The sequence below is a fragment of the Catharus ustulatus genome (genome assembly GCF_009819885.2).
Source record: "Catharus ustulatus isolate bCatUst1 chromosome Z unlocalized genomic scaffold, bCatUst1.pri.v2 scaffold_29_arrow_ctg1, whole genome shotgun sequence".
NCBI lineage: Eukaryota > Metazoa > Chordata > Aves > Passeriformes > Turdidae > Catharus > Catharus ustulatus.
In genome coordinates, this window is record NW_024879446.1 from 1,756,836 (window position 1) to 1,783,587 (window position 26,752).

Below are 26,752 nucleotides of genomic sequence, written 5' to 3' on the forward strand. Positions count from 1 at the left end.
TTTAAACCAGTTTACTGTGAAAACATTTTTTGCATGTTGCTCACTCCATAGCCCTCTTGAGATTGTGTTGTAATGCCTGTGAAAGTTCTTCAAGGCAGAAGTTCTTCAAGACTAAATAAGGATAGGATTTATCCCTTTAATTCTAGGTTTGTTAAAAAACTAGAATTAACCAACCACTCTGAGTTTTAAATTATTTTCTTCCATTTTCCCCTTTGAGTGCAGTAGTACTACATCCATTCCAACCTCTGCAAATAACCAAAAGAAAACATAGAAGTGAGTGAATGAACTGTCAAAGGAAAAACTTTTATGTTCCCTATTCTTTTGCTAAATGTTTTGAATTTTCTTTGTAGGGTGGTGTTAGCATGGGAGGCTTTGTGCAGTGAATCAAAGATACTTTGATTGCTAGAGGTGGAAAAACTGATCTGTAATGCATTGAAATGTTTCAGAAGATGTTAAGGGGAAATGGCATTAGAATTAATTAATTTTGGTTTTTAAAGCAGATCATTTGGAAAGTGAAGTTTGTAAGCTGTGATAAAGATGTACAGGAATGTAATGCTTGGTGTAAATCATGAACTCAGGAGCTAGCTGGAATGACAACTTAGTTTTCTGCTGGGTGTTACATACAGAATGGCATTTCACTAGATGATTTACAAGGACAGAGGTACTGAAGCAAGAGTTGCCAGCAAATTTTTTCACAAATTACACCATCTTGTTAGCAACTAGAAGTTATAAACAAATGCAGAAGTTCATATGTCTGATTGTCATAATGAAAGAGTCCAGTGAAAGGCTGTGACAAGTGCAGGGATCTGCAGACTGAAGAATTTTGCCAGTGATAACTGAGGCTGTGTCTAGGAAGGGGAGGAATCTAGTGCATGATGAAAATGTATGTGGAAAAAGAGAGCATGCACGTGATTGGGGAGGGAAGGAAACAGAGGCTGTCTTTGAAGAGGGCTGAAAAGCTGACTTTTAAAGGAAGGTGGGCACATTTGAAATTGATCCTAAATTGCATAGGGAGCTGAAGTAATTATCTGAGTCTTTTGATTGTACTCTTTTTTTATCTTGGCAATAAACTGGAAGTGACACAGTGTCTGGAAGGCCGGTGATAGGAAAATAGGGGGTCACAGAAACTTTATTCAAGAGAGGGTAAAACCATGAACGATAATTTCCACAGTAGCGGAACCAGGACATTGGTGTATTTAGGCAGCCACAGGATTGTCCCAGGCAACTTGTCAGCAACCACAAAATTTTCACAGTTGCATCCATGAGTGCAGTGTCCTTTTTTATGATTCCCATTAGGGAGGGGAAAAAAAAATAAATATTAGAAATCTGTATGGTATATAGCTGAGGGACTACAATAAAAGTTTGATACTTTTGGTATCTGTCATGTAACTCTGTAATAAAGCTTTCATGCATGCTAGTAATACCTAATTTCAGAAATAATTCTCCTTAAACACATTCCTTCAGCTATTTTTACTTAATTTTATAGTCTTCACCTATACTATTAAATTAGACCTGGGGTTCATATAAAGATGTTCCGATAAGAAATACATTATTTGAAAAAATATTTCTAAATATATTGATTTAATAAAAAGAAAGGGAGAGGAGGGGGAAAAAGCGGAGGGGTTTATGATTTTTGTCTCAAGCCTGTACTGTATAGACTATATTAAATTATATGTTATTTGCCTTTTCTGCTGAGAACTAACTGTTAACTCCCAAAATCCACCCTGGGAAAGATGCCTAGGGCTGAGAGGTGCCATCTGTGTATAGACCTGACATAGTTTTTTATATTTTACCTGAAATGTCTGGTGCCAAACAAGCATATCAGGATTTATGTTCAAGGTGCTATTTCATCTTATTAAAGTGTGTTTTTCAGGAACTTTTGTTTGGATTCTACACAGCTTTTTAACTGTCTCTGATTTCTAGATTTTCATCTGGGTAGGAAAAAAAAAGGCTGTAGGTAGGCTTAATGGTTCAACACCTATACTTACTATTTGCGTGACAAACAAGAATACAATTTCAAGTGAAAGGGCCCTAATTTAGCAGACAATGATAGCTACAGTGAAGTGACCCCATGTTTGTGATGTTTTGCAGTCTTCCTCTGAGAAATAATAATGAGTCCATCTGCAAAGTATCTGGCATGCTAGCATTTGTCATTACCATGTCTCCTTGCCTTGTGCAGACTGTCTCTTCCTGCCCTTTTGATGCTAATTTGAGGGAGTACTGGTAAGTGGATCTAAGGTCCCTGCCAGCTTAGCAGCTTCAGAAACTCTCACTCAGTGGCAGTAAGTGAAGTCAATGGGCCAAAGAGAATCTTGCTTTTCAAGAGGACAGCTCCTAGAGGAAACTCTCATGTGATCTTTTGCAGTAAGAAAAGGTCTTGTAAAAGATAGTGCTGAGTGTTCTGCAGGGAAGGTCCTTGTGGACCTTTTTGCAGTATTCCTGTGCTTTTGGATCTGTGCTGCAGCATGATCCATGCCATCCAGCCACTCATTCCATCTCAAATCCATGTATTTGCTGGGTGGTAAAGTTTTATGTTTCCTCCCATGCTTGCAGGTACTTTATTTCATTCTGTGCTTGTAGTTAGAATCCAAGAGGCTGTTTGATGCTTACAAAACAATGTGCAGTGTGACAGCTCCTAACCTTTCCAGATTTCCACCAGTAAATGTTTGTGTTTAGTTGGAAAAAAAAAATACAGTTTAACTCCAAAATTTACTCCAGTTTACAGTTTTAATACAGTTTGAAGGGTGCTCTCTGTTATTTAAGATCAGATAATGTATTATTGCATTTACGTTTAGTAGGCATGGTAGAGAGATGTATTCTGTGAAATTACAGTATTAGTTAAAGGACTGTGATGCTATAGCTTTCAAAACTGGCAATTCCATCACTTAGGCGAAAATAAAGCCGAGTCTGTTCCAGACTTGTGCATTATCACTTGATTATCTGGAATTCCACATTTCTAGACTTCTTTCCCTCTCTTCCTTTCTGTATAAGTGACCAATAAATTTGCAAGTTACTGGGCATGAGGCCAGAACACACAAACACTGTGATAAATCTCGTTTTCTTAGAAGTCTCTGATAATTAAAGAGAGAACTGTAAAATAATCATGATGTAATCTAATAACTAAAGAGAAATGGTAATTGATTACTGATTTCTTTTTCTTAGCAACTGTAACTTGAAAAAAGTAGCAGCATATCTGTCTCCATCAAGGAGACCTGTTCCAGCACACTCAGCCTCTGATTTGGTTGTTCTTCAGGCACCAGTCTGAATGAGTTGTTTTTCCCACATCACAGTTCTTAGCCCATCTTCAACACCTTTGGCCTCTCCAGATGTGTCAGTGTGTTTCACAGTGAGCTTTGAAAGCAAAGCAGCACAAGTGAGGAGGGTCAGATCTGGTTAAGCTGCATCAGGAAGGGCTCTTATAGCTGTGTGATCATGGAGGGTGTGAAAGTTTAGGGCACTTCAGTTTAGGGCACTCTTGGGTTCTCCTTTAGCAAACTCTCATGCTGGCTGTGCAGATCCCACACATTTTCTGTCAGGCAGTCTCAGCCCTGCCAGCTTGGTCTGTCCTGAGCTCCCCATGACAGTGACAGTCAGTGCTGCCTTTGGAGTGACATGGTTTGAGGATTTGGGAAAAGATCAGTCAGGGCCCATTTGCTCTGAGTGTACATGCTCAGCCAGCCTGGGGTCTGTGTGCTAATGCTTCTAATTCAGGTTATTTTGTATTTGCTTTGAAATTGAGATTTCATGTGACAAAGTGTCAAACTGATTTACTGATTTCCAAAGGGAAAATGCCTTCTGCTCTACATCCATTAAATCTTTAATGTAATCAATAAAAGCAATCAGTTGTGGGGTTTTTTTTTCCTGTGGAAGGTAACACAGTATTAATCATGATTGACAAGATTAGGTCAGATTCAAATTTTGTTCTGCCTGACATCAGTTGTGAGAGATGTTTTTATAAGCAAATTGTGTCCCTCATAGAGGAGCTGAGCCTCAGGAATGAAAAGTATTATGGAAAAGACTCTGTAGGAAGTGAAAGACCAAACAATTCTTCACTGAAAAATGTGTAGAAAAACTCCCTTTATCTCACGTGGAGCTGTAATTTCCAGTTGCAGTCACCAAGTCTGTGTGGGTGCTCTGGAGAGAGTGAAGGCAAGGACACCTGCAAGGGGCTCTGCACAGATGAATGACTTTGTGGTTTACAATTCAGTCTGAAATTTGAAGAAAACTATGATGGACAGAGAAAGATTTTATTTTTTAAGTAGCACTTGCAGGTCGATGCCATGTCAGTGCAATTAAGAATAGCCCATGGGTTTGCAGCTCAGAGAACGTTTTGCTATCCCTGTGCCCTATCAGTGCAGAAGGGCAGAACTGAGTGCTGTAAAGCCTTTGAGATGCCAAGGACAGAGTAGGAAAGGCTCTCACTACTCTGGAGTTTGTCTTGTAACTAAATGGCTCGTTCCTGCTGCATTTTTCATGTTTCAATGCTAAAAATGCTTTTGCAACAGTAATGGGAAAGCTGCGTCAGCATTTCCCTTGGTCTTGGGTCCATTATGTCATGTTAGCAACTATGTTGTACTGTTCTCTGTTGCTCATGCAGTTCTAATCCTGGTTAATTCTCTGGCAGCATTTGATAATGCTGACCAAAAAATTTTTGTTTGCAGCCTTGAGCAACCTTCACTTTTTTTACAGTGTCCATCACACCTTCCCCTGTCTCCCCCCACTTCCACCTGTATTTATTTACCTTTTATTACAATAAATCTGAGGGAGATGTGTGCCCTCAATTTTGTCTGTGGCTCTGCTCTGAGTGGGTGGAGAGATTAATTTGTAAGCATGTCTTATTTTTACCTCATAAAGAAGAAGCATTTTTTGGCCTTTTTTTTTCTTTTTAAGTTACCTGGTCTTTCTCTGGTTTTGATCCTGAACTCTACATGGGGAAAAAAAACCCAAACCAAATAAACACTTGCAACACAGTTGATAGTTGCAGAGAAAGTGCCTAAAATCTGCGATATTGGGTGCTAATGGTTAGCTGTCTATATTTTTATGACTATCTGTATTTCTATGGTACACACACAGGATTTTTCATGAGCTTACTAGTGAGAAAAATGCAATTCCTGTAGTTGCACAAGTTTAGATGTATTTTATGGGAAGTACCTGTAATTTATGGGAGTATATTTTGTAGAACTGTTACACCATTTTAAAATGAGCTTGTTAGTAATTATAATAAACCTTGGGCTCATCAGCTTAATTTTTTAATATGACTGCTATTGATTATCTGATTTTTATCTAATAAATACAGTAATTTCACGACCATAAGGCGCACCGGACTATAAGGCGCACTATTTTTTTTCAGTGAGGCTCTGCCCCCAGCTCCCTCCGCGCAGTTTCTGGCCAAGGCCCCGCCTCAACCCAGCAGCCATTGGCCCCTGGGCCCGCCTGTACCCGGCAGGAGGGGCACCGCGGGCCCCAGACCCGCCTGTATCTGGCAGGGCTGGGGCATGCCCGCCGCCCCTCCGTGCCGCCTCTCCGGGGCCAGGCTGTGGACGCCGCCCCTCTGCGCTGCCTCCACGGGGCCAGGGGATGCCTCTGGAGGGGCCGTCCCGCCTCCACGGGACCAGGGGGTGCCTCTGGAGGGGTGGCTCTGCCTGCACGGGGCCAGGGCGTGCCCGCTGCCATTCTGCCCCACCTCCACCTGGCAGCCATGGCCCTGCCGGCTTCCCCAGTGGCTCGCAGCTCTCACTTCCGAGTAGGCAAATTTTTTGAACTTTGTCCATCAGATAAGGCGCACCGGACTATAAGGCACACTTCCGGGTTCTGGGGAAAATTTTAGTCAAAAGGGTGTGCCTTACAGTCGTGAAATTACTGTTTATAACAAGTTAAATTTCCTTAATTATAGTAATTTCGTGACTGTAAGGCACACCCTTTTGACTAAAATTTTTGTCCAAACCTGGAAGTGCGCCTTATAATCCGGATGCGCCTTATATGTGGACAAAGTTCGGAAATTTGCCAACTTGGAAGTGCGAACTGTGAGTGAACCGGGACCCGTGGGAGCTGCGGCTGCACGGGGGGAACTGGGAACCATGGAAGCCGCAGCCTCCAGGCAGGGGGATGCTGGAGTCCGCCGTGGCCACCAGGCGGCGGGAAGCCGGGACGTGCCTTGGTCACTGGACGGGGGGACATGGCGTGGCCGCTGGCCGGGAGAAAGTGGTGCTGCCGCTGGCCGGGGAGAGGCGGGGAGAAGCAGCACAGCTGCCGGGCGGAGGGACACTGGGATGCAGTACAGCCACGCGTTGTGAGCCAGGAGCCGCGAGCAGTGCCAGCCGGCGCCGGGGGCGGATGGGAGTGCTGGGGCCCATGGCACGGGGAGGGCACCTGGGGCTGTGTTTAAAGGGTACACCGATCAGTGAAAAATGTTTGCAAATTGAGCACTTACCAGTAATTCATTACTTCGTTGCACGCAGCGCAGCTCCTCGCTGCAAAAAAAAGTGCGCCTTATAGTCCGGTGCGCCTTATGTAATGTACAAAGTTGCAAAATTTGCCGGCTCCTGGAGGTGCGTCTTATAATCCGGTGCACCTTATAGTGGTGAAATTGCTGTAGTTTATAGAGATATAGGGAAGTACCCTACACTGCACTGCTTTCCACATTGACCTGGATTAAAGCTGAAAGAAATAGACCCTGAACAGATACTAGACACGCCTTAAAGTTCCTGCTCGAAGATAGGAATAAGGATGCAGCTTTAGCAACAAAAGACTTTGCCTCAAATGCTGTAGAAAAAGCTAACAGGCAAGAAGATTTTAGTGCTCTGTTGTGGAAATCCTGGTGGTGAAACACCAAGGAGTAGCTTAAATTTGTTGGGGTTTTTTCTGTCTCATGTATGCAGTAATTTGCACTGGGAAGACATTCCTCAAGATGAGCATTTTCAGTACTTAAACTATAGGTTCTGTGTGCTTGTAGATAATGAAAATACTCTTGTGTTATTGGGTGAGATAATTTAAGCAATATATGGTATGAAAAGTGAATCTCTGAACAGTTTTTCTTGGTGCAAACCATAGGTAGCAGGAGTGAAATAAGTCATCTACATCCTTTATTGCTAATATCAACACTTTAGCAATGCTAATCAGCTACACTGATTTTCTGTTTTGATTTTCCTCAATAATTAAGCCAAAGATCTGGAATGCAATCAGGTTTTACTCTAGGGGGTTCATGCAAATTAATTTTTTTTTAATTTTAAATTTTGTTAAATGTATCCTGCAAAAGGAAAGTTGCTGAAGTTGAGAATAAAAGGAGAAAAAAAAAGGAAATATCATTTACAGTCTGCTTAAACAGAGTGAGTATTTTCAATGAAATCACCACTTGACTGCAGTTATTAGCTGAAAATACAGCTGCTCTTTAAATAACTGCACATGGACTATTTGCTGGATGCAGAGCAATAGTTACCATGCAGACCATGAAATATCTTTCAGCAGCTTGACTTTCTAACAACAATTTAGCTAGAGGGGATCATCTCTGTGACCTCAGATACTTTAAATATAATAGTTTCCTGTTGTGAGCTTTTTTATGTTGACTTCTGAAGTAACAGTTAAGTAAGACTGTTTTGTCTCTTTTTTATTCCATGGCCCTGTGTTTTTTCTCATAAAATAATGTGATGATGTAATTTGCATTATTCTATTCCATAATATTTAAAGTAAGAAATTGCTAATTCTAGGTTAATTTACTTTGTTAAAAATATTTTTTAAAATCAAGCTTATTTATTAGAAATTATTTTCTCATTATACTGCAGATTAGACTCAAGGATCTGATATTTTTGTTATCTCTGTAGCCACACAATGTTAGAATTGGTGTGTAAGTGCAGAAATAAGGTCAAATGTTTACTGAAACAGTAATGTACTTTAAGTCATTACAAATAAATTACATGTTAATAGCATTCATTCAGGCATTTGTAGATTAATGACCAGTTGGATTAAGAGTGTTTCAGCATGCAAATTAAAATAATGTGTTTAATAAAAGTGTTAGGATAATCTTCTTAGACCTTCATGTTACTACAACAACTTTTTTAAATGAATGTTTGGAAACTGTACAACTGGCTGAGGAGGGAGAATTAAATTTTGGGGATTCCAGTTTAAAGAGCGGTGACAGTACAGGGTGACACGTGAGGCTGTGTTGGCCATGGGGAGCGTGGGGAGGCACAAACCCTTCCTGAAAATGAGGGACGTGCAGGGTTCCTGGTGCTGTGTCGCAGCTGAGCCTCTGTGCTCTTGAGGTCTGAGCAAATGCCAGCCTTTATTGCAAAGCTCAGCTCTGGCTCTCAGAGTGGGCAGAGCCTGGCTGAGCACACCCAGCCTGGGTGGCTGCAGCTGGAGAGGGCAGCGGGACCTCTGAGATGCAGTTTGTGCACCAGCTGACCTCGTGTGAAACTGCTCCCTTTGGGTTCTTCTTCCAGAATGGGCATGGTATTGCTGCTGCTGGGCAAGCAGAGTGTGTTCCTTGGAGTGCTCCCTGCTTTAGATTGATTGCAGATGGGTCAGCATTATTAACTACTTTATATTCTGCATGGTATTAATAATTTTATATTTTTTTTCCTCCCTCACAGTCATCTGTTTGGAAAGATGGTTCTTCATTTCAACTCCCTTTTTGGCTTCCCTGTCATACTCCTGTACCACTGGATGGGGTCAGCTGTGTCTTTGAATCTGGAAGATCCCAATGTGTGTAGTCATTGGGAAAGGTAATACTTTCCTTTTGGAAAAACAAGTGACATAAATTCCAGTGTAATAATTTTGCTTTGCTTTTCTTGGAACGTTTCAAATTGTTGGAGCCTTTTAGCTGAGTTTAAAAACAGGGAAAAATCACTTTACTGAATGGGCAGGTGAGTTTAGGGATGAGTAGAAGATTATTTAACAGTGGGCTGAAATGCATCTTTGCATTGGGGGTTGGATACAAACAACCACTGCAGTGGTACTAGCAATGTTACACAACCATCTGGGTACAAGAAATGAGTAAAAATAGCTCTTTCCAGTTTAGATGAAAAGTTTTACATGTGCAAAATATAATTAACCATATTGGAATGTGGCCAAATTTGATTATGCTGATTCTCTCCTGTTCAGCACTCACAGGATCTGAATTAAGATTTGTTGTTTAATTATTTTGATGAGGTTCAAAAATCTGTAACATGCAAAATTAAATTCGTCATCAATGTAGTTGGTCTGTTTGTTCATCCAATTTTAATGTATTTCATGAATTGCAAAATGTCACAATGGTTTGGAAAGGTTGAGCCTCAAGCGTCTGCTGCATTTCTTTCCTTGTGTAAAGGTTATGATAGTGAAAACAAAACTTCTGATCTCATTGTAACTGTTGTTCTGTAATGGATCAACTGGTCCATGAGAAAGTCTTGATTTTCTCTGTTCGCTTGAGAACATCAGTATTTCCTGCAGTTAATGTAAAATTGTGTTTTGTGCTTAATCATGGGGAGTGCTGCTAAGCCACTGTACATTTATTTGTGATTGTTATGGCTGAATCTTTACAATGAAAATGGAAACCTGTATTTACTTTTCTATAAAGTCTCTCTATTACAAAAACCAAACCCAACACTTAAGGACTTTGCTTGAGAATTTACCTGAGCTTCATGTGAAGCATTTAGCACCTCTGCCTCAGCTGCTGTGTACAGTTCATACAACAATGTGTATATGAAGTAGTCGCCACATTAAATACCTGTTCATAGTAGTCAGGCATTTGTCTACAATGTTACTGGATACTGCCCAGTATTGTCTGTGCTTTGTTTACAGTTTTTGTAGATAAAAGTGGTTTGGGGGAAAGCTACAACATAGTGAAAGCAAAATGGGAAAGAAACCCTGAGTACAACTATTTACACTGCATAATATAACTTTAAACAAAGTAGTCAAAATCTGCAGAAGGAAAAATATACCAAAAAATGCATCTAGCAAGCATGCCCACTTCGTTGCATAAACTTCTTTCCTTCTTGTGCTGTGTCTCCAAAATGGAGCAGAGCTCTAAACAAACTTAGTGAAACAATCGTGCTGCTGCCCAAAGGGGACAAAGGGACAGAAGTATGAAAGGGCAGAGCCCCAGACAGAAGCTCTTGACTGCCACTGGCACTGTTGTGTGCTTTAAAGGAAAAATAAGCCTCAGTCAGTACTAACATGGTCTTTAGAAATGAACTGCGAGAAGGGGTAGAGCGTGCCCTGCCTCAGGGTAAGAGTGCAGAGCTTCAGGCAAGTGCCAGCATCCCACTGACATTTTGTTGGGCTGGGACAGCTGGGTGGATTAGGGCTGCTTGCCTTGCAGGAAAACAGGGAGTGGGGTGTGTGCATTTAGGGATGAGTGGCTCTGGATGTGTTTCCCGTTGTAGATGGTGACAGCAGGATGAGGATACTGTGGCTGTTATTTAGCAGTGGGGGCTCAGGGGTCAGAGAGGACGTGAATGGGAGTGAGGGAGAGCTGGGCAGGCTATTTAGTGTTTTGGCTGGTCCTGGGAATCAGTCCTGCAGCAGGAGCTTGCCACGCATTCCTGTATTTTCAAGCTCCCTTGTGCAATCCATGACTGGCTGCCAGCACAAACAACCTCTCAAAGAGTTTTCTAGGATGATTCAGTATTTTCCCCTTTTGTGACACGGCTCTGCTCCTCATGCCCTATTGACAGCTTTGGAGGCTCTCAGTGTAGATTTGTTTCTAGGACATGGTATAATTGTGTAATTTGGCTAAAAATAAGAGTAGGATTTCATATAGTGTTTTTGGGGGTGTGGTGTGGGTGGTTCCCTGTTAAAATTTATCCAGTAAGTAGAAGGAAGCGTGGTCTTCACTATTTATTAATTTCTGATTGCTGAATAGAATGTTTGGTGATATGACTGTAATACAATTTTTCTGTAATTACAACTCAGGTGTTTTCTGTGTTAACACTCAGTATCTAAATGCCCTGGATGTCTTCCCACATGCCCAGATACAATTTTTACAAGAAATTTCTCAGAAAGTCCTAGCTTTCTATTTTGAATGGTAACAGAAGAAACCTCATTTTCTGGCTCCTTAACTAGTTGTCCAGTTATCCAGTTGCATGAATAAAAGTTTCCACAGGAGAACACATATACAGTAATTTCACGATTATAAGCTGCGCCATTTTGACTAAAATTTTGCTCCCACCTCGGAAATGCGGCTTACACTCAGGAGCAGCTAATATGTGAAAATTTCTGAAATTTCCAACCGCGGAAGTGCAGCCAAGGTACCGAGCCGAGCACCTGCCAGTAAAAACCCGGGATTGTGCTATTTTTACAAATTGGTTACTCTGTTGCATGGTGGGTGGAGGCAGGCTCCGTGCCGGCAGTGTGGCAGGGGAGGGGGGGAGAAGTGGAGGGCTCCCTCCTTCAGGCAGCGCAGCCCGGAGGAGAGGTGGGAGGCTCCGTGCTGCCATCTCTGCGGCTCAGGGGGGCGGCGGGGGCTCCCTCCTGCCATCCCTGCAGCTTGGGGGAGAGGTGGGGGCTCCCTCCTGCTGGCCCTGCGGCCTGGTGGTGAGGCGGGGAACTCCCGCCCCCGCCTGCCGCCTCGGGTACCACTGTGGGTGCCGGCAGGCTCCTTCTCCGCCTGCTGTCACCGCCGCGGGGCAGCGCCGAACCAGGGTGAGTGAGCCCTGTGGCAGCGGCGGCCGGCCCCTAGCAGCCTCGCCGAGCGGCAGCGCCGACCTGGGCCACCTGGCTCCGTTGGCAGCCCTGAGTGGGCTGAGCCCGCACGGCTCGAGCTGAGCCAGTAAACCCCGCGATCCTGCAATTCTGTTACTATTTGGCAACTTTGTTGCACGCGGGTCCTCGCTGCGAACAACAGAGCGGCTGATAATCAGGTGCGGCTTGTGTATGAACAAAGAACGAAATGTTGCCGACACCTGGAGATGCGGCTTATAGTCCGTGCAGCTTGTAATCGTGAAATTACTGTATATTGCTTCTATTTGCTGCCTATTTGAGATACAGGTATTCTGGTTTTAAAAAATTTAGGCTAACATTGCTGTTCTCTAAATGTCGAGTAGTGAAATTTCATCAGATATGTTACACAGTAAAAACATGATGACTCTCTGCATGCTTATTTTTCTTTGCAAGCCTTCTGTCTCATTTTAAGACATGAGTATTTTGTTATATTTATTCCATTCTGTAACAGGATTCTGTAAAACACCTAATTAAATGAGACTGTACTAAAAAGACTCGCTTGATAATATCCCTTTTTTTTTCTCTCTCTCCCCAGTTACTCAGTTACAGTGCAAGAGTCATATCCACATCCTTTTGATCAGATCTACTACACCAGTTGTACTGACATCCTAAACTGGTTCAAGTGCACGCGACACAGGTGATGTATAAATCCTAATATTGTCAATTTGCTGGTATTGTTAAGGCTCTTGATTGAAAATCAAGCATGATAAGTAGGATTTTTTAGCTGTAGTGTCCAGCCTGTGTAACTATGATCTGTGATCAATTGGAAGATGCCTGTCCAAGCAGTGTCACATACATTTTATTAGCAGGTTGGAGTGTACCATCCCACAGAGTGCTAACAGAAAACAAACACTGGGGAAAAACTGAATTCTCTAGAACTTGAAAGTTGTATTTGTTCAGAAATGTCACAGGGAGCCCTTGCTGCTTTCAGTGTTGTGTTCTGAGGCAAGTCAGTGTATGCTTCTTGAAAGAAAAGTAAAAAGATTTGTTAAAGGAAACTTCCTGTGCAAGCAGAAAGCAAGCAAGGGTTGAATGATTAAAAACTGGTGACATCTGCAAAGAGCATTTTCCTCAGAGGAATATGCCGGTATGTGTGAACCATCACAAGTGAAAAAATCCCCATTCTTTTCTTGCTTTCTGATCACCCATGAACCTCAGGCATGTCAGGCATCCCGCTGGACTCTTGAATTTGGCAACAGATAAATCAAGACCACTTAGAGCATTTTTTCCTCTTTTCCTATGAAACCTGAATTTTTTTATAAAATGTGTAAGTACAGTAATTTTACGACTATAAGGTGCACCGGATTATAAGGTGCATTTCCAGGAGTCGGCAAATTTTGCAAGTTTGTACGTTATATAAGGCACACTTTTTTTTTTTGCAGCGAGGAGCTGCACTGCGCGCAACAAAGTAATGAATTACTGGCAGGTGCTCAATTTGCAAATATTTTTTGTAGATTGGTGTACTCTTTAAATGCAGCCCAGGTGCCCTCCCCATGCCACGGGCCCCAGCACTCCCATCGGCCCCCGGCACCAGCTGGCACTGCTTGCGGCTCCCGGATCACACCGTGCAGCCGCAGCGGGTCTTGGCATCCTCCCGGCCGGCAGCTGCACCGCATCGTGGCTTACCCCCAGCTGGAGGCTGCACTGCGTCCTGGCTTCTCCCTGGCCAGTGGCCACACTGCTTTCCCCCAGCCGGTGGCCACGGCATGTCCCAGCATCCCCCTGGCCAGCGACCACGGTGGGTCCCGGCTTCCCCCCACCCAGCAGCCTCGGCTCCCGTGGTTTCCGGCTCCCTCCGCGTGGCTGCAGCTCCCGCGGGTCCTGGTTCAGCTCGCAGTTTGCACTTCCGAGTTGGCAAATTTCTGAACTTTGTCCATATATAAGGTGCATCCGGATTATAAGGTGCACTTCCAGGTTTGGACCAAAATTTTAGTCAAAAGGGTGCGGCTTATAGTTATGAAATTACTGTATATATCCTTGCTTGTTTCTGAACCAAGGTATGTGACAAACACTCATTCCTGTCTTTAGGATCAGTTACCGTACTGCCTACAGACATGGTGAGAAAACGATGTACAGGCGGAAATCCCAGTGCTGCCCTGGATTCTATGAAAGCAGGGAAATGTGTGTCCGTAAGTTCATCTCTTTTTTGCTTTTTGGCTTTGAAATTCCATGCAACCATCACTGTGCTGGTGTGACTCCCCTCTGATGAGTGACTGGTGGAGGCTGAGTTGCAGGAGCTCAGTTACTCATCAGTGATGCACGTGCAGCTCTCCTTGAAACCAGTTGGGGCTGTGCAGATGCAAATGACAGGATAGTTGGATTTCAGTTGTCTCAGTGGCCAGCCAGCCTTGATGTGGTTCTAAGTAATGATTATGTGGAAAACGCACAGTGCAAGCATCAGTGTGTTTTCCAACACAGTAAATAAACACAAGGTTTAAAACCAAGAGGAAGTGGAAGTCTTTGCTCCTTGGAACAGACCCCAGTAGATCCTCATGCTGAACATCTCTTGGAGATACAGTGATCTGGAACAGCTCTTTGGAGGTCTCCGCACCTTCTTTTTGGATGGCACACACCCCTGTCTCCTCATCTAACCCAAAACTGGGAAAATTTGTGTCTGGGGAGTCTGGCGGCAATCTTGGGTCAGTTCTTTCTCTTTTGTGGCCTTGTACAGGCCTAGGGAGGGCTTAAAATGCTATTTGTTAAGAACGTGTTTTATACCCTGGAATTTGGAAAAAAGCTTTAATTCAAAACATTTTCAGAATGTGCAAAAGCAAGGTCAAAATACTTCTAAAAAGGATTTATTTATCTGTTATCAGATTGGCAGTGATATTAGCCTTTTTGTTTGTAATATGTATATCTTAGACTTACAAGAACCAATTTCTGACTACATTTGGTTATTATACAGCGTATATGAGTAATGATTTTTTTATTTTTATGAGGTAGAGTACTTTTTGAAGTTAGTGTTAGTTTGACTCATCATGTGATGGTGATTGTGATTCTCTTGCATGACTACAGCTTTTACATAGCTATAGCATATGTAGTGAATTTGTTGTGGTAACACAATGATATTCAAAGCCTGAAAAATTCAAATACCATTGGACATACTAATTTTTCCTGTTATTCCATAAAATGTACCTGATAGTGATAGTCAGGACATATTGTTCTGAGTTCTTAAGTGATTGTGGAATGCCTCAGACTTCAAATTATGTGAAAATACGGATCCTTCAGTGTAGCTGAGTCTGCATTTATTTGACCTTGGAAGAAAGAGACCTTCAGTCTTCATGATCTCCAGCTGGAGCATTTCCATTACTGCAGTTTTATTTTCATGCAGTATGGACTATTTTATTTACCTAGTAGAAGAATGTACGATGCCTCTAAGAGGCTAAAATCTTTGTGGTGCTCTAGATATTTTGTTGTTTGTTTGTTCCTTTATTTGACTTCTCAGTTTAGAAAGGTAAGTTAGAAAAGTTTACTGCTAGATGATTTTGGCATGACTTAGCATTGCTTGAATTGAAATTTCATTACTTCTTCTCAAAAATAATAGGAATCTGTGTTTTATTATAAAATATAATATATTATTTTATTTATTTATTAAATGATAGGAATCTGTGCCATTTCATTTTGTTTTCAGGTGGGTTAAAAGAAATTGTATTTTAATTTTAAATCCAACATTATATGAGGTCAGTATTTGGACTGTTTTGTAAAAGTGTAGATAGCTTGTTAGTAAGTGCTATTTAAGTAAAAAAGAGTGCTTTGTGCTGTGCTCATGAAACTCTTATTTGTAGAGGATATAAATAATGTACAAATTTCTCACCTCTGTCTTCACTATTGCCTGTCCTCCTGCAGAACACTAGGTTACCTGGACCTTAGATTGCTACATGCTCCAAAATTTTTAAGAGCAAAAATAACAGTGTTTAGATCTGAGGCACTTTCTGAGATTATCTGAATGTAGTTTATGTGCAGATACAAAGGCAGAACAATAATTTTGTGAAGTTCTGTAAAGGAGCTTAATCCTGGCTTTAGCAAGTATACCCCATGCTGAATGATTGACTAAATTCCTTATTTATTCCAAAGAATTTCCTGCAACTTGTCTGCTACTATCAGCAGCAATCCCTAGGAGATTTGGCATATGGGTGCTAGACTTAGCTACAGACTAGAAACTTTTTCAAAACGTGCAATTTGGGTTTTTTTAGCATGTTTCTGGAAAGAAGGATTTCAAAGGTTTTAAGACATTTTCTAATGGCTTTCTTGTAGAGATGGATACACAAGCAAAGGTTGATTGTACCTAGCAGCTTGAATATTAACGTCACTTAGTTTTTAACATTATAATACATTTCTAAGAACTTTATTGGAGAGCTATGCCAGTTGAATTTCTTCAAAAGATGAAGTAGAAAATGAACTATGTATCTTGTATAAGTGGATGTCGCTCACTTTACTAGCAAATAACCATCAAGCACAGGAAAAACAAAGGGTATGTTGTAGAATACAGTATAGAAGTGAAGGATTTATTGGAAAAAACCTGTTTATAATGTAGTTTAATAGAGAATTGATTTTTTTCCCATAACAAATGCTCGTTTCAATTAATTTGGAGGAAGTTGGAGTTAAACTTCGCAGTTATGTATGTGCATAATTACAGCCAAAGTGTTTCAAATTTATGTTAACTGGTTTATGGCTGACTTTTCAAAGTGAAAAAGCAACATATCTAAAATGCATCATCAAAGATAAAAATACATTTTTTCAAGTTTTCTTTCAACATCAGATAATGAAGGCAAACGTGTAGAAAAGATCTTGGAAAAACAATAAGGCACAAAAGAAAAGGGCAAATAAGATGTAAAAGCAAATGTGCAAGACTAAAGCGAGATTGCTTTTGATATAATAATTGATCTTTCTCTTGCAAAAAAAGAAGACATGGCAGTTGGTGCTAGGAATTTTTTGGTGCTTCTTCACACTGGTCAGTAAAAATACCCCCTTCATGTTAAGTTTCTTATTTGCACCTGCATATTAGTATTTTTTTTTAATTATTGCCATGCCCAGCAATTCAGTAGAAAACCAAGAGAAAGTAATTTATCTGTTCTTTTCATGTTGTCCTCACCTCTTTGTAGCTCTATGTAGTAAATTCTTTCATCACTATATCCTCTGCAATATTGTTTTTTTAAATGTGCTGTCCTTACAGATGTAGGGTTCAGTTGCCAAGAATCAGCCTAGAAGGCGCCTGGAGAATAATTTCTTTTGATTAGAGAATGGATTTTTATGTATATCTAGAATGTGGATCCCTGTGGCATGAGGGGCAGTACAAGGAGAGAGGTCTGGTTTCTTGCAACTTTTTTGTTTCTGTTCTGTCCCAGCTCTCTCGCAGAGAGGGTGGTGGAGCGTTGTCTTATTGTATTTAAGGCTCAGTGCTCAGAAATTTGGGCTGAGCATGTTTGCGTTCCCTGGGTTATTCATAAAAGTGCTCAAACTGCATGTTTACAGTGACCTCCTGTTGCCTCATGGTTTGCTGGCAAGGTTTTTCACACATTTGGTTTGTGGGGAGCCTCAGTGCCTAAGGCAGCACTAACTAGGAAAGAATCTTCAAAGATACAAGTGATTCACGTCAAGTTATAAGACTAATGGAAAATTGTGATGTATTATTTAAACTCAGTCTTTCCACAATACATAAATAGGCAACAACGCTTTGTGTTAATGCCTTGCTTCATCAAACCATTAAAAATTATAATTGTCCCTGTTGATTTCTTATGAAGATAATTTTAATGCATGTCTGAGAAGTACAGTAATTTCACGAATACAAGCCGCACCAATTTGACCAAAATTTTGGTGGAAACCCGGAAGTGCGGCTAATATTCCGGGGCGGCTAATCTATTAACAAAATTCTAAAAGCTGCCAACACGGAAGTGAGAGCCCGCGGCAGCCCCAAGCCAAGCTGGAGCCTGGCCGGCCCCGGCTGAGGTGGGAAAGCCTGGCAGAGGCGGGGCCAGCAGTGTGGGGGGCGGCAGAGCCCGGGCCAGCAGGGCGGGGGAGCCCGGGAGAACTGGGGCTAGCAGTGCAGGGGAGCATGGCAGAAGCAGGAAGGCCGGCGGGTGGGGCTGCCTGGCAGCGGGGGAAGCCCAGCAGAATCGGGGCCAGCAGCGTGGGGGAGCCCGGCGGTGCGGGGGCCTGCAGTGCCGGTCAGGGCGAGGAAACGCGGCGGCGGTGCAGATGGGAGGGGGCGGCCGGCGAGCCTGGCGGCGGCGGCAGTGCCTGGGCCGCCGGCAGGGCGACTACGTTAACGCAGCGGCGACGCGGCGGGCGTGCCTGCCAGCGGCGGCAGTGCCTGGGCCGCCGGCAGGGCGACTACGTTAACGCAGCGGCGACGCGGCGGGCGTGCCTGCCAGCGGCGGCAGTGCCTGGGCCGCCGACAGGGCGACTACGTTAACGCAGCGGCGGGGCGGTGCTGACGGGAGAGGGGGGCCAGTGAGCCCGGCGGCGGCTGCAGCACCACCCGGCCGGCCCCGTCAGCAACCATGAGCGGGCTGAGCCTGCCTGGCCCCGCCCCGAGCCAGTAAAGCCCGCTATGCCGCGATCCTGTTACTAATTGGCCAATTTGTGAAAGCTGCGCACGGATTCTCGCGACGAACGAAAGTGCGGCTAATATTCGGGGTGCGGCTTATCTATTGACAAAGACAGCAACATTGTCGAGGCACCGGGGGTGCGGCTTATAATCCGTGCGGCTTGTATTCGTGAAACTACTGTAGTTTGTTAGAAATAGTTGAGAATGAAAACTAAAGATTGTAAAAATAAGCAGATAATGGCTGGGATCCCATACAATCAAATTTTTTCTATTTTATGTATTATTGATCTTCGTGTGGTTTTCCTTTTTCTTGGACACACTAAATGTAAAGATGACCAATGTGCTTCATCATCTTTAATTAGAGAAAAACCCAGAACATTTGCAAGTTACGTAATTACTTTAGAATATTTTCAGTCTGTTCAGAACCATAGTGATTCACGTGCAGCCCCATTAAACTTCTTTTCAACATCCACTTTGTCTTTTTCCCCTTGATTACTTTATGTTCATTGGTATAGCAGTCAGATTTCTGCTTTAATTTCTCTGGCAATATTGGTACAAAGAAAAATCTCATCCTGTGCACATTTTTTAAGTTTTATTGCTGTTCAGAGTAGAAGGAAAATTATTACAGTGTATGTATTTTGGAAAGCCAGGAGTATTTTGTGATTAATGTGATGCCGGCAAATAGTTTCTGGTCAGAGGTTCTTCCTCTTGGGTGTATTATATTCTGTCATTGATAATGCTGGCTATCAAAGCCATTTCAGTTTTTTCTTGGATGTTTCTAACAAAAGATCTGTTTCAAAGTAAGATTTATTTTAGAAATGTGCTTGCAAATCATAAAAAACAAAAGGAATAAAATTCAGGCAGCCCTGTTTAGCACTTAAAGGTTGCAGTGATTCATAAGGTTTTATGTCATGCTTTACTTTAATCACTGTCACTGCTTGTTTATTGTTCAACTGAACTGTGCAATCATTTGGAAAAGTTGGTATTAAAACACTGGTGTGTTGCAAATCGTATTTTATCCATACTGTTGCAAGAGAGCATTTCTCTGGATGCCTGCTGGAGTTCCCCTCTTTTCCTTGGTGTGAGGGTTTGCTTCCGAGAGTCACAGGGTGGTTGAGGTTGGAAGGGACCAGTGGAATTCATCCCATCCAAGTTTCAGGCAGGGCCAATGAGAGCCTCTTGCCCAGGACCATGGTCAGACTGGTTTCCAACCTGGATCGTACTTTGACTCTTTTTTCATTAAATTTCGACAATTTCCTCAGAAGAATTTGAGTACTACTAGCAACATTTTTAGCTGGAGTCTTCAAACTTAGGATAAATAGAAGAGACTGAAGTGAAATGTATTTTTAAGAGATGGTGCCAAACATTAATGTATTGGTATTTATTTTGGTTTTAAGAGGTGCTTGAGATGCGAAAGAACTGGGTTAGGACTACTGTAGAATATTTTAAAGAATATTTTTTCTAATGGTAGGAGTTCTCTAATTGTTTTTTTGTTTTGTTTTGTTTTTTTTAAATTCCCTTCTCTGACAGCTCACTGTGCTGATAAGTGTGTCCATGGCCGTTGTATTGCTCCCAACACCTGCCAATGTGAGCCTGGCTGGGGAGGACCCAACTGCTCCAGTGGTGAGTTGTCACCTGCTTCTGTCTGTCTTGTACTATTTCCATGGTGTTTTCCTCTCTTTTGGACAGATAATCATCAGTTCTGTGCTTGCACTTCTGCTCTCTGATCAGTGCTTTTTTCTGAGTTATCAGGTTACTCTGTGTAACCTGATTTTTCTTCATTTACTTGCAAACAGTGTTCCCGTGTAGCAGCACTAATCAGCTCTTTTTTTTTTTTTTGGTGTGCTTAGAAACATGCAGATAGAACAGTATCTGGACTAAAGACAAAATTTTATTTTACATGTAAGAAAATCTCACAGTTTTTATTTTACTTATGTAAAAAAGTGTCTTCCCTTTTGTTGAAATACAGTTTCTCAAAGTAATTTTTCAATTCATTATAATTCTTTATTTATTTATTCCAGCCTTGTACATCCCTTTTTAAGGTTTTTAAAAATGTATTTATGAGGCTAACATAAAACCACGTATTTTGTCACAATCAAGTTCAAGATGAGTCTCTGCTAGTGATTGTCCAGTTAAAAGGAATGCGTTTTAGTCAACAATAAAAACAACTGTATGTACAAGTTAAATTCCATAGACCTTACAAATTTCTAACAAACAAATTGCAAAGATATTACACTGCTAGTTTAATTAGTACATTATTCCTATAAAATCAGCAGCTCTCATTTATTTTTCTTAAAAAAAGGGAAATGTTCTTCAATTTTCAGACATGTTTCCGTCATAACTCAGTTCATCTGGAACTGATCTGTTGTTCCAGCAGCATATTTGTTGGCACGAGGAAGAATTTAACCATTTTAAAGTTAATTACTGCATTTGTTGTGTAGTTTTCATGTAGTTTACATGGGATTTATATCTAGTTCCAAAGAAACACCCAAGTTTTGCATAAGGCATAAAGCTGAAAGACCCATAGTTCTTTCTCAACAGTGTTGCTGTAAGACTGGTCTTAATCTAGTGTACTGAGTTGTCAAAATAAATTGTCAAAACATGCTATCTTTCTTTCTGAAAACCTTATGTATTGAACTCTTCTGTAACTAATCAAACATGCAGAAGAAATGTGAATCATTAGACAGCACAGATTGCAAAAATGCTGTTGTTTATTGAGATGTTTGAGTCTGAAAGTGTGCTTTAGATGATACAGGAACCTCTAGAACTGCCTTTGGAAATAACCCTTCCTCTCACAGAGTTTCCAGTGTCCGTTTCTCTTACCTGTCTGGTATAATTCACTCTGAGTACATGTGCATCTTTTCCTGTGCTTCTTCCTCAGCTGGCTGCCTTTTGTGTACCTTTGAACAGTGATCTCTGGAGAGGCTGATGATTATCTAAAGGCTGCTGCTGTATGATGTTAGGGCTACCTGGAACTACCAGAATTCATTTGGAATTACTGGTGTAGCCATAGGAGAAGGAGATAGGCTGAGGAAGGGGATATTTAATGTGCTACAGAAACATTTGTTCTGGGATTTTTCCCCTTCTGCGTGGACAAACCTAAGAAAGTTACTGATTTCACTCGATTGTCCTTCTGAGCTTGAGAGTTGGTATTTCCTGCTATCTGTCCATGATTTCCTTATCTGAAGAGCTACAGCACAGATCAAACTGAATTAAGAAGAATTGAGAATAATGGATAGTGTTGAAAATATAGTAAGTGAAAGGCGTTTGGCTTTCTGAGCTTTCTTGTTGCTTGCCCTATGTAAAAGATTTTGATATTTTGCCTTTAGTTGTATTTTCTGCATGATCCCCAACTTGGTTTTAGTAACAGAAAGGTACAGTGATACAAAATTAAGATATGTGGTTTTAAAATATTTTTTCTATTTAGGAAGTTATGAATTCAGTAGGAATATATGCATTTTTCCCTACGTTATTACAGATCAAATAAACATTTTCATTACTTAAACGAATGGCGGAACCTTATTTGAAAGACAGACTAGTGTTTTTGTAAGGCAAAGGTTCAGGGATTTTATGGCTACTGATGACCAGATAAAATGCCCTGACTGAAAAGGAGATATCCTCACAGGCTGAAGTATTAGACCAGCTTCCAGATGTAATCATCTGTTCATTTTCATGGACCCACACATATTGGAAGGAAGTGTTCTACCTAGGGACAAAACATTTTGTAAAACTGCAGAACTAAACATTTTCTTCCAAATTGCTGTTATATCTGTACTGGAATTGTTTTTTCTCCTTACAAAGGAATTTTATCTGGAAGTATCTGAGAACAGATATAGTCCTATTGCAGCATCTGTCCATATGCCAACCCCCCAGACTGATTTTTATCTGTTGTTTCTCAGGAGGGAATAAATTTTTTGGGCGACTCCCATTTCCTTTTGTAGCACGTATTACCTCCTTATTACTATGACCAGTTCCTGAGTTGTTTAGGTCAGTGGCTTCTCTCAATTTAGGGAGAGGAGGCCTAAGGTTTGACCAGAGTGCTGAGCTTGTCTTTTTCAAGGGCTCAAATCTAATCCAGACCATAACTTTGCTCCCCACCACATCCTCTGCCTTTCTGAAAAAATTACATCACAGCTGAGCAGAAAACAGGATTGGATCTATTCTTCAGCAAGGAAAACCAGAGTGGTGGCCTGGGAGTTTTGTTAATTAAATAATGTTTCCTTAGGGAGGATTTCCTGCACAAGGTGTAATTTTTCTTCAGGTATTTTCTCTTTATTTAGAGGAAATAGCGTGTATTAGGCAATTTTTGCTTGCAGTGAAGGTCAGTGTGAGGTAGATCAAGAAGGTGATGATAATGTAGATATATCTGAGAGAAAATTTGGATCAAGAGATCACTCACTTTTATTCTAGTGGGAAAGATGACAGTCATGTGAAACAATTTATTCTAATGAAGATTTATTGACTGAACAGAATAGTCAGGACAGGGCAGTGGACAGAGGTGTTGAGTGAGTGAAGCAAGTCAATCAGCACAGTCCGTAAGTTGTCAGCTAGCTCCCCTTTGAAGAAATACTTGTGAATTCCTGGAATATAAGTTGGGCATTTCTGGGCTAGGGATAAGTGCAGTATTAACAAAAGTGCTAAATATAGGTTAAACAAATAGATTTTATTGAAGAGCAAACAAACTGACAACTTTTTCCTCACAAACTACATTATTGTTTTACCAATTTTTTAACTGGCATGTGTCAGTTGTTTTTAAGAGTGCTTTTGACTATACTTTCAGAATAGATTAGTCTTCTGTAGAAGTTGCTACATGTACTAATAATTGTCTGTGTACATGTGGAGATTATCAAATCGTGTTATACATTTGTAATTTATGTTTTCTGCCCATTTTCTGCTCACTGTAACACTACTCTATAAATATTATTTATTTATATATATTATAGATATTATTATATAGTATCTATATATTATTATATTATATATTATTTATATACTTATATATTATATATAAATATATATTATTTATATATCATATATATAAATTATTTATACTATTTATATATAATCATATTTATATTTATAATAGATAATATACTTTGTTTTTCTTTTCATGCCTAGCAGTCTGCAGATAATTCCTTCAAAATCAATAGGACACTTTCTGGATAAGCTGGAGCAGAGTCAAAAATCAATATTACACTGACTTGTTTGAAGTGGTTATAGCCTTGTGATTTCTGCCCCCGCCCCCGCTGCAGCTGGCCTGTGTGGTAAAGCAAAAAAGGAAATGGCATGTCCTTGGTTTAACCAAAGCATGGGTAGGATCATTTGTGAAAATGGGAGTAGGATTCTTTCATTCTTATTGTGCTGAAGCAATCATGAGATTTGTTTCAGTCACTGGGTTTTAATTTGTAATTTGATTCTGTTGGTGATTAGTAGAGCTTTATTGGAACTATAGTCTGAAGTCATGGGAGTAGAAAAAGTGGCATGAGGACATAATTTGTCTGCAAGGTTTTGTAAAGCATGAGAAGAAAATTGGATTTTTTGTTAATACATTAAGCTGCAGGTTTAAGGCTGGCACCTCAGAGAAACGTTTACCTTTAAATGGGCTTATTAAAGTAACTTCTAAACTACAGTAGCTCTGCTACTATCAGATTTCCTTTGCAGCCATGGGTGTTCTGTAAAGTTCACAAATTCCATGAAAATCTCACTGTTTTCTTCATGGGACTTGGCAGATGAAGGCCATGGCAAAGACTGGATCCCTTGGCATGGATGTGTGTGAGACACTCATGTGAGCCACAGGCAGTGCCAGTTTCCCAGCACAGCTCTTGATTTCCTTTAACTCTGCAGAGGTGGATGTGTGATTTTTCCACTGCACCACAAGTGAGACAACCTCAGTGGTACCTGCCTGGAACCACCTTGCACACTTTGATGGCACAGTGTCCTAAACTGAGGGATTTTTTTGGGTCAGGGCATTGCTTTCCTTTTTTCTTTGTCAAGAACATTTTTGACTAGTGCAGCTTGCAAGATATGCTTGGGGAGTTAGCTCATCCCTGAGTTTTCCAGGCCATCCAGCAGGCTGCAGAAATAAATTCTGGTTTTAACCACATCCTTGCATTACGAGGACTTGGTTCCCAGAACAGGAGAGCTGGTAAACACACAGGCAAAACTGCAGAGTTATCCTGGCGGAGAGCTAATAACTTGTATGGAAAATGTAGAGAAATAGCTTATTCATGACATGCAGAACTGCCCCCAGCCCAGCTCCCAAACAAAAGTGCCAGCAGGTCATAAACAATCTTACATTTAACCTGTTTGTATTTAATGTCTTCCCTATGTTCACTACCTATAATTTGTGTGTGATTATTGCTGCTGTAACTTCCCTGACTGACTTTGCCTCAGTTTTTCCAGCTGAACACTTAATTTTCCCCTCTAACGAGGCTGAATATCTTTGAGTTGAGAAATTAAATCACCAGCAAGTCAGATCATGTGCAAATAGGAAAAACAAATATTAATGGAAATTGCCATCACCTTTACTTTTAACAGTCACCACAGTGTCACTGTGGTAGGTAACATCAAAATTTCCAGGGCTACATAGCTCCTCTGCTTGTCTTGAGGTTCAGTACAACTATGCATTTGAAATAATAATACTCTTATGTTTATTATATTTCTTCTGCTATGAGCCATTTTAGTTTGGAAGTCCTAGGCAAGTTAATAGATTTTATGGTCATGCTTCAGAATTTTGCTTAATTACAGTATCAGTCTTTAAGCAAAAGTAGAAACAAAAAAATTATTTTCTACAAAACAGAGTTATTAAATGTACTTATGTTGAGATTTACTTAAAGGAAGGCATTCCAGTAAATGGTGATAGTTTTATTGCTTTGTAAATATTTTCTGGACCAAAGAAGCTTTTCGTTTCTGCTTTTCACCATTTTGGAAACCCAGTAATTTGTACTGTTTGCCTAAGCTGATTTTTTGACTAAGGTCTGTGGGTTTGGTTTTTTTTTTTTTCCTAGTAACAGTGCATAAGTATTTTTAGTGCTGATTTCATTTCAATCTGGTATGTATATTGGCGGGCTTATATACTTTCAGTGGCTCACTTAGTAGATTTTTAAGGATGTGAAGGATACCATTTGTGGCTAATTAAAAAAACCCAAGTCTTTGAAAAAAAACTGTAAAAAAACTAACTTACGGTTCTACAAGAATGTCTGTGCAAAATCAGAGTGACACACAGGATGTAGTACAAGCAGGTTCTTAAAATTTTTGCTGTAATAATAATTATTTTTAACAGGTTTTATCTCAGTAACATGATAAAATGAACACCAAAAACTATCTGTGTGTGTTTTCTTTATCAATTATCCATCCTTGTGTTCTGCTGTCCGAAGCACTTTAAAGAATCTTGGAAATTCGTGGCGTGTGAAAGACATATAGTTCCAGTCTTTCATAAGATCTGAAAAACACATTTTCATTGTTCTTCCACTTCACGGCTCAAAAGGCTTTTATAAAGTAAACAAGAAAAACCCCTGAATTAAGCTTAAGCTTAGCATTTTGAATAAAAAATCCTTTCTTATACACAAAACAAAAAGTAACAATGAAAAATACGCCACAGGGTAAAAGGCCTACAGTATAACAAATGCAATCAGATAGAAACAAAAGACTGAAAGAAAATTCCAGATCCAATAGAAATAGCATTCTGGAAAAAAAAAAAAATTCCATGCATTTTTGTGTCTGGGATGTAGGTAAAGTAGGTCTTTTACTAGAAGACATTGGTATTTTATAATTATTATGAGTGATTATCTGAAGGAAAAAAAAATGTTTTTTTAATATGCATGTGCCATTTTCATAGCATTTTGAGATGACTAGAACAGAGCAAAATAAAAAAAAAATTACATGGAGAATAATCCATGGTTTTATTCAATAATGCTTTGAAGATTTTCTGCAGGATGTTTTTATTCTAGTTTTCAGAGTAGCTGAAAGACTTTGTTTCCTAGCTTTTTTGACTCATCTCTAAAGTTTCTGTTTGCCATGTTCCACATCTGCTGTCCAGGCTGACAGGCAGCCTGTTGTCTCTTTGGGCTTAATGCATCTTGTCAAATTTAAAACACACTTTTAAGTATTTATAGCTTTCAAAAGCAGGAATTTACTTTTAATATGGCTTAAATTGCAGTCGGGAGAATTATTTTCTGTTTCTATTCTGCAGAATATCCTGAGGGAAACAAGTACAATCCATTTAAATCTGTAGATGTAAATAGCAAGAACACTCTCTAAACTTTCCCGTAGGGGCGATGCGAATGTAGATTAGTGATAACATTCATATTTTTGTCATTTTTTTTTACTTAGAAAATCGATGGATTTCCCTTCTCTTTACTCTTGGAAGTCACTTGAGGCATGTCTAAGGTTTAGCCATCTTGTTTCTAGAAACAAGACTGTCAGTGGAATATCCCTTTGGATAAATCAGAATTTTCTCAATATTGTCCTTTTTTTACTTGCACTGCCAAGGGGGAAGGGAAGGGAAGG

The 26,752-nt window shown here is 40.6% G+C and overlaps 1 protein-coding gene across 3 annotated transcripts in view; it reads left to right on the plus strand.

Moving 5' to 3' along the window:
* The window catches only part of MEGF10 (multiple EGF like domains 10), a 91,788-nt gene that overhangs the window by 11,665 nt on the left and 53,371 nt on the right, over positions 1-26,752 (plus strand). For 2 of the 3 annotated variants that reach the window (XM_033086606.1, XM_033086607.1), the window contains exons 2-5: positions 8,589-8,720; positions 12,233-12,334; positions 13,726-13,826; positions 19,775-19,867. In XM_033086606.1, the coding sequence (XP_032942497.1) occupies positions 8,605-8,720; positions 12,233-12,334; positions 13,726-13,826; positions 19,775-19,867 (412 nt within the window). In that variant the 5' untranslated portion in view covers positions 8,589-8,604. Of the gene's footprint in view, positions 1-8,317; positions 8,449-8,588; positions 8,721-12,232; positions 12,335-13,725; positions 13,827-19,774; positions 19,868-26,752 lie in introns of those variants that run through there. The other variant, XM_033086608.1, reaches the window with a different exon arrangement.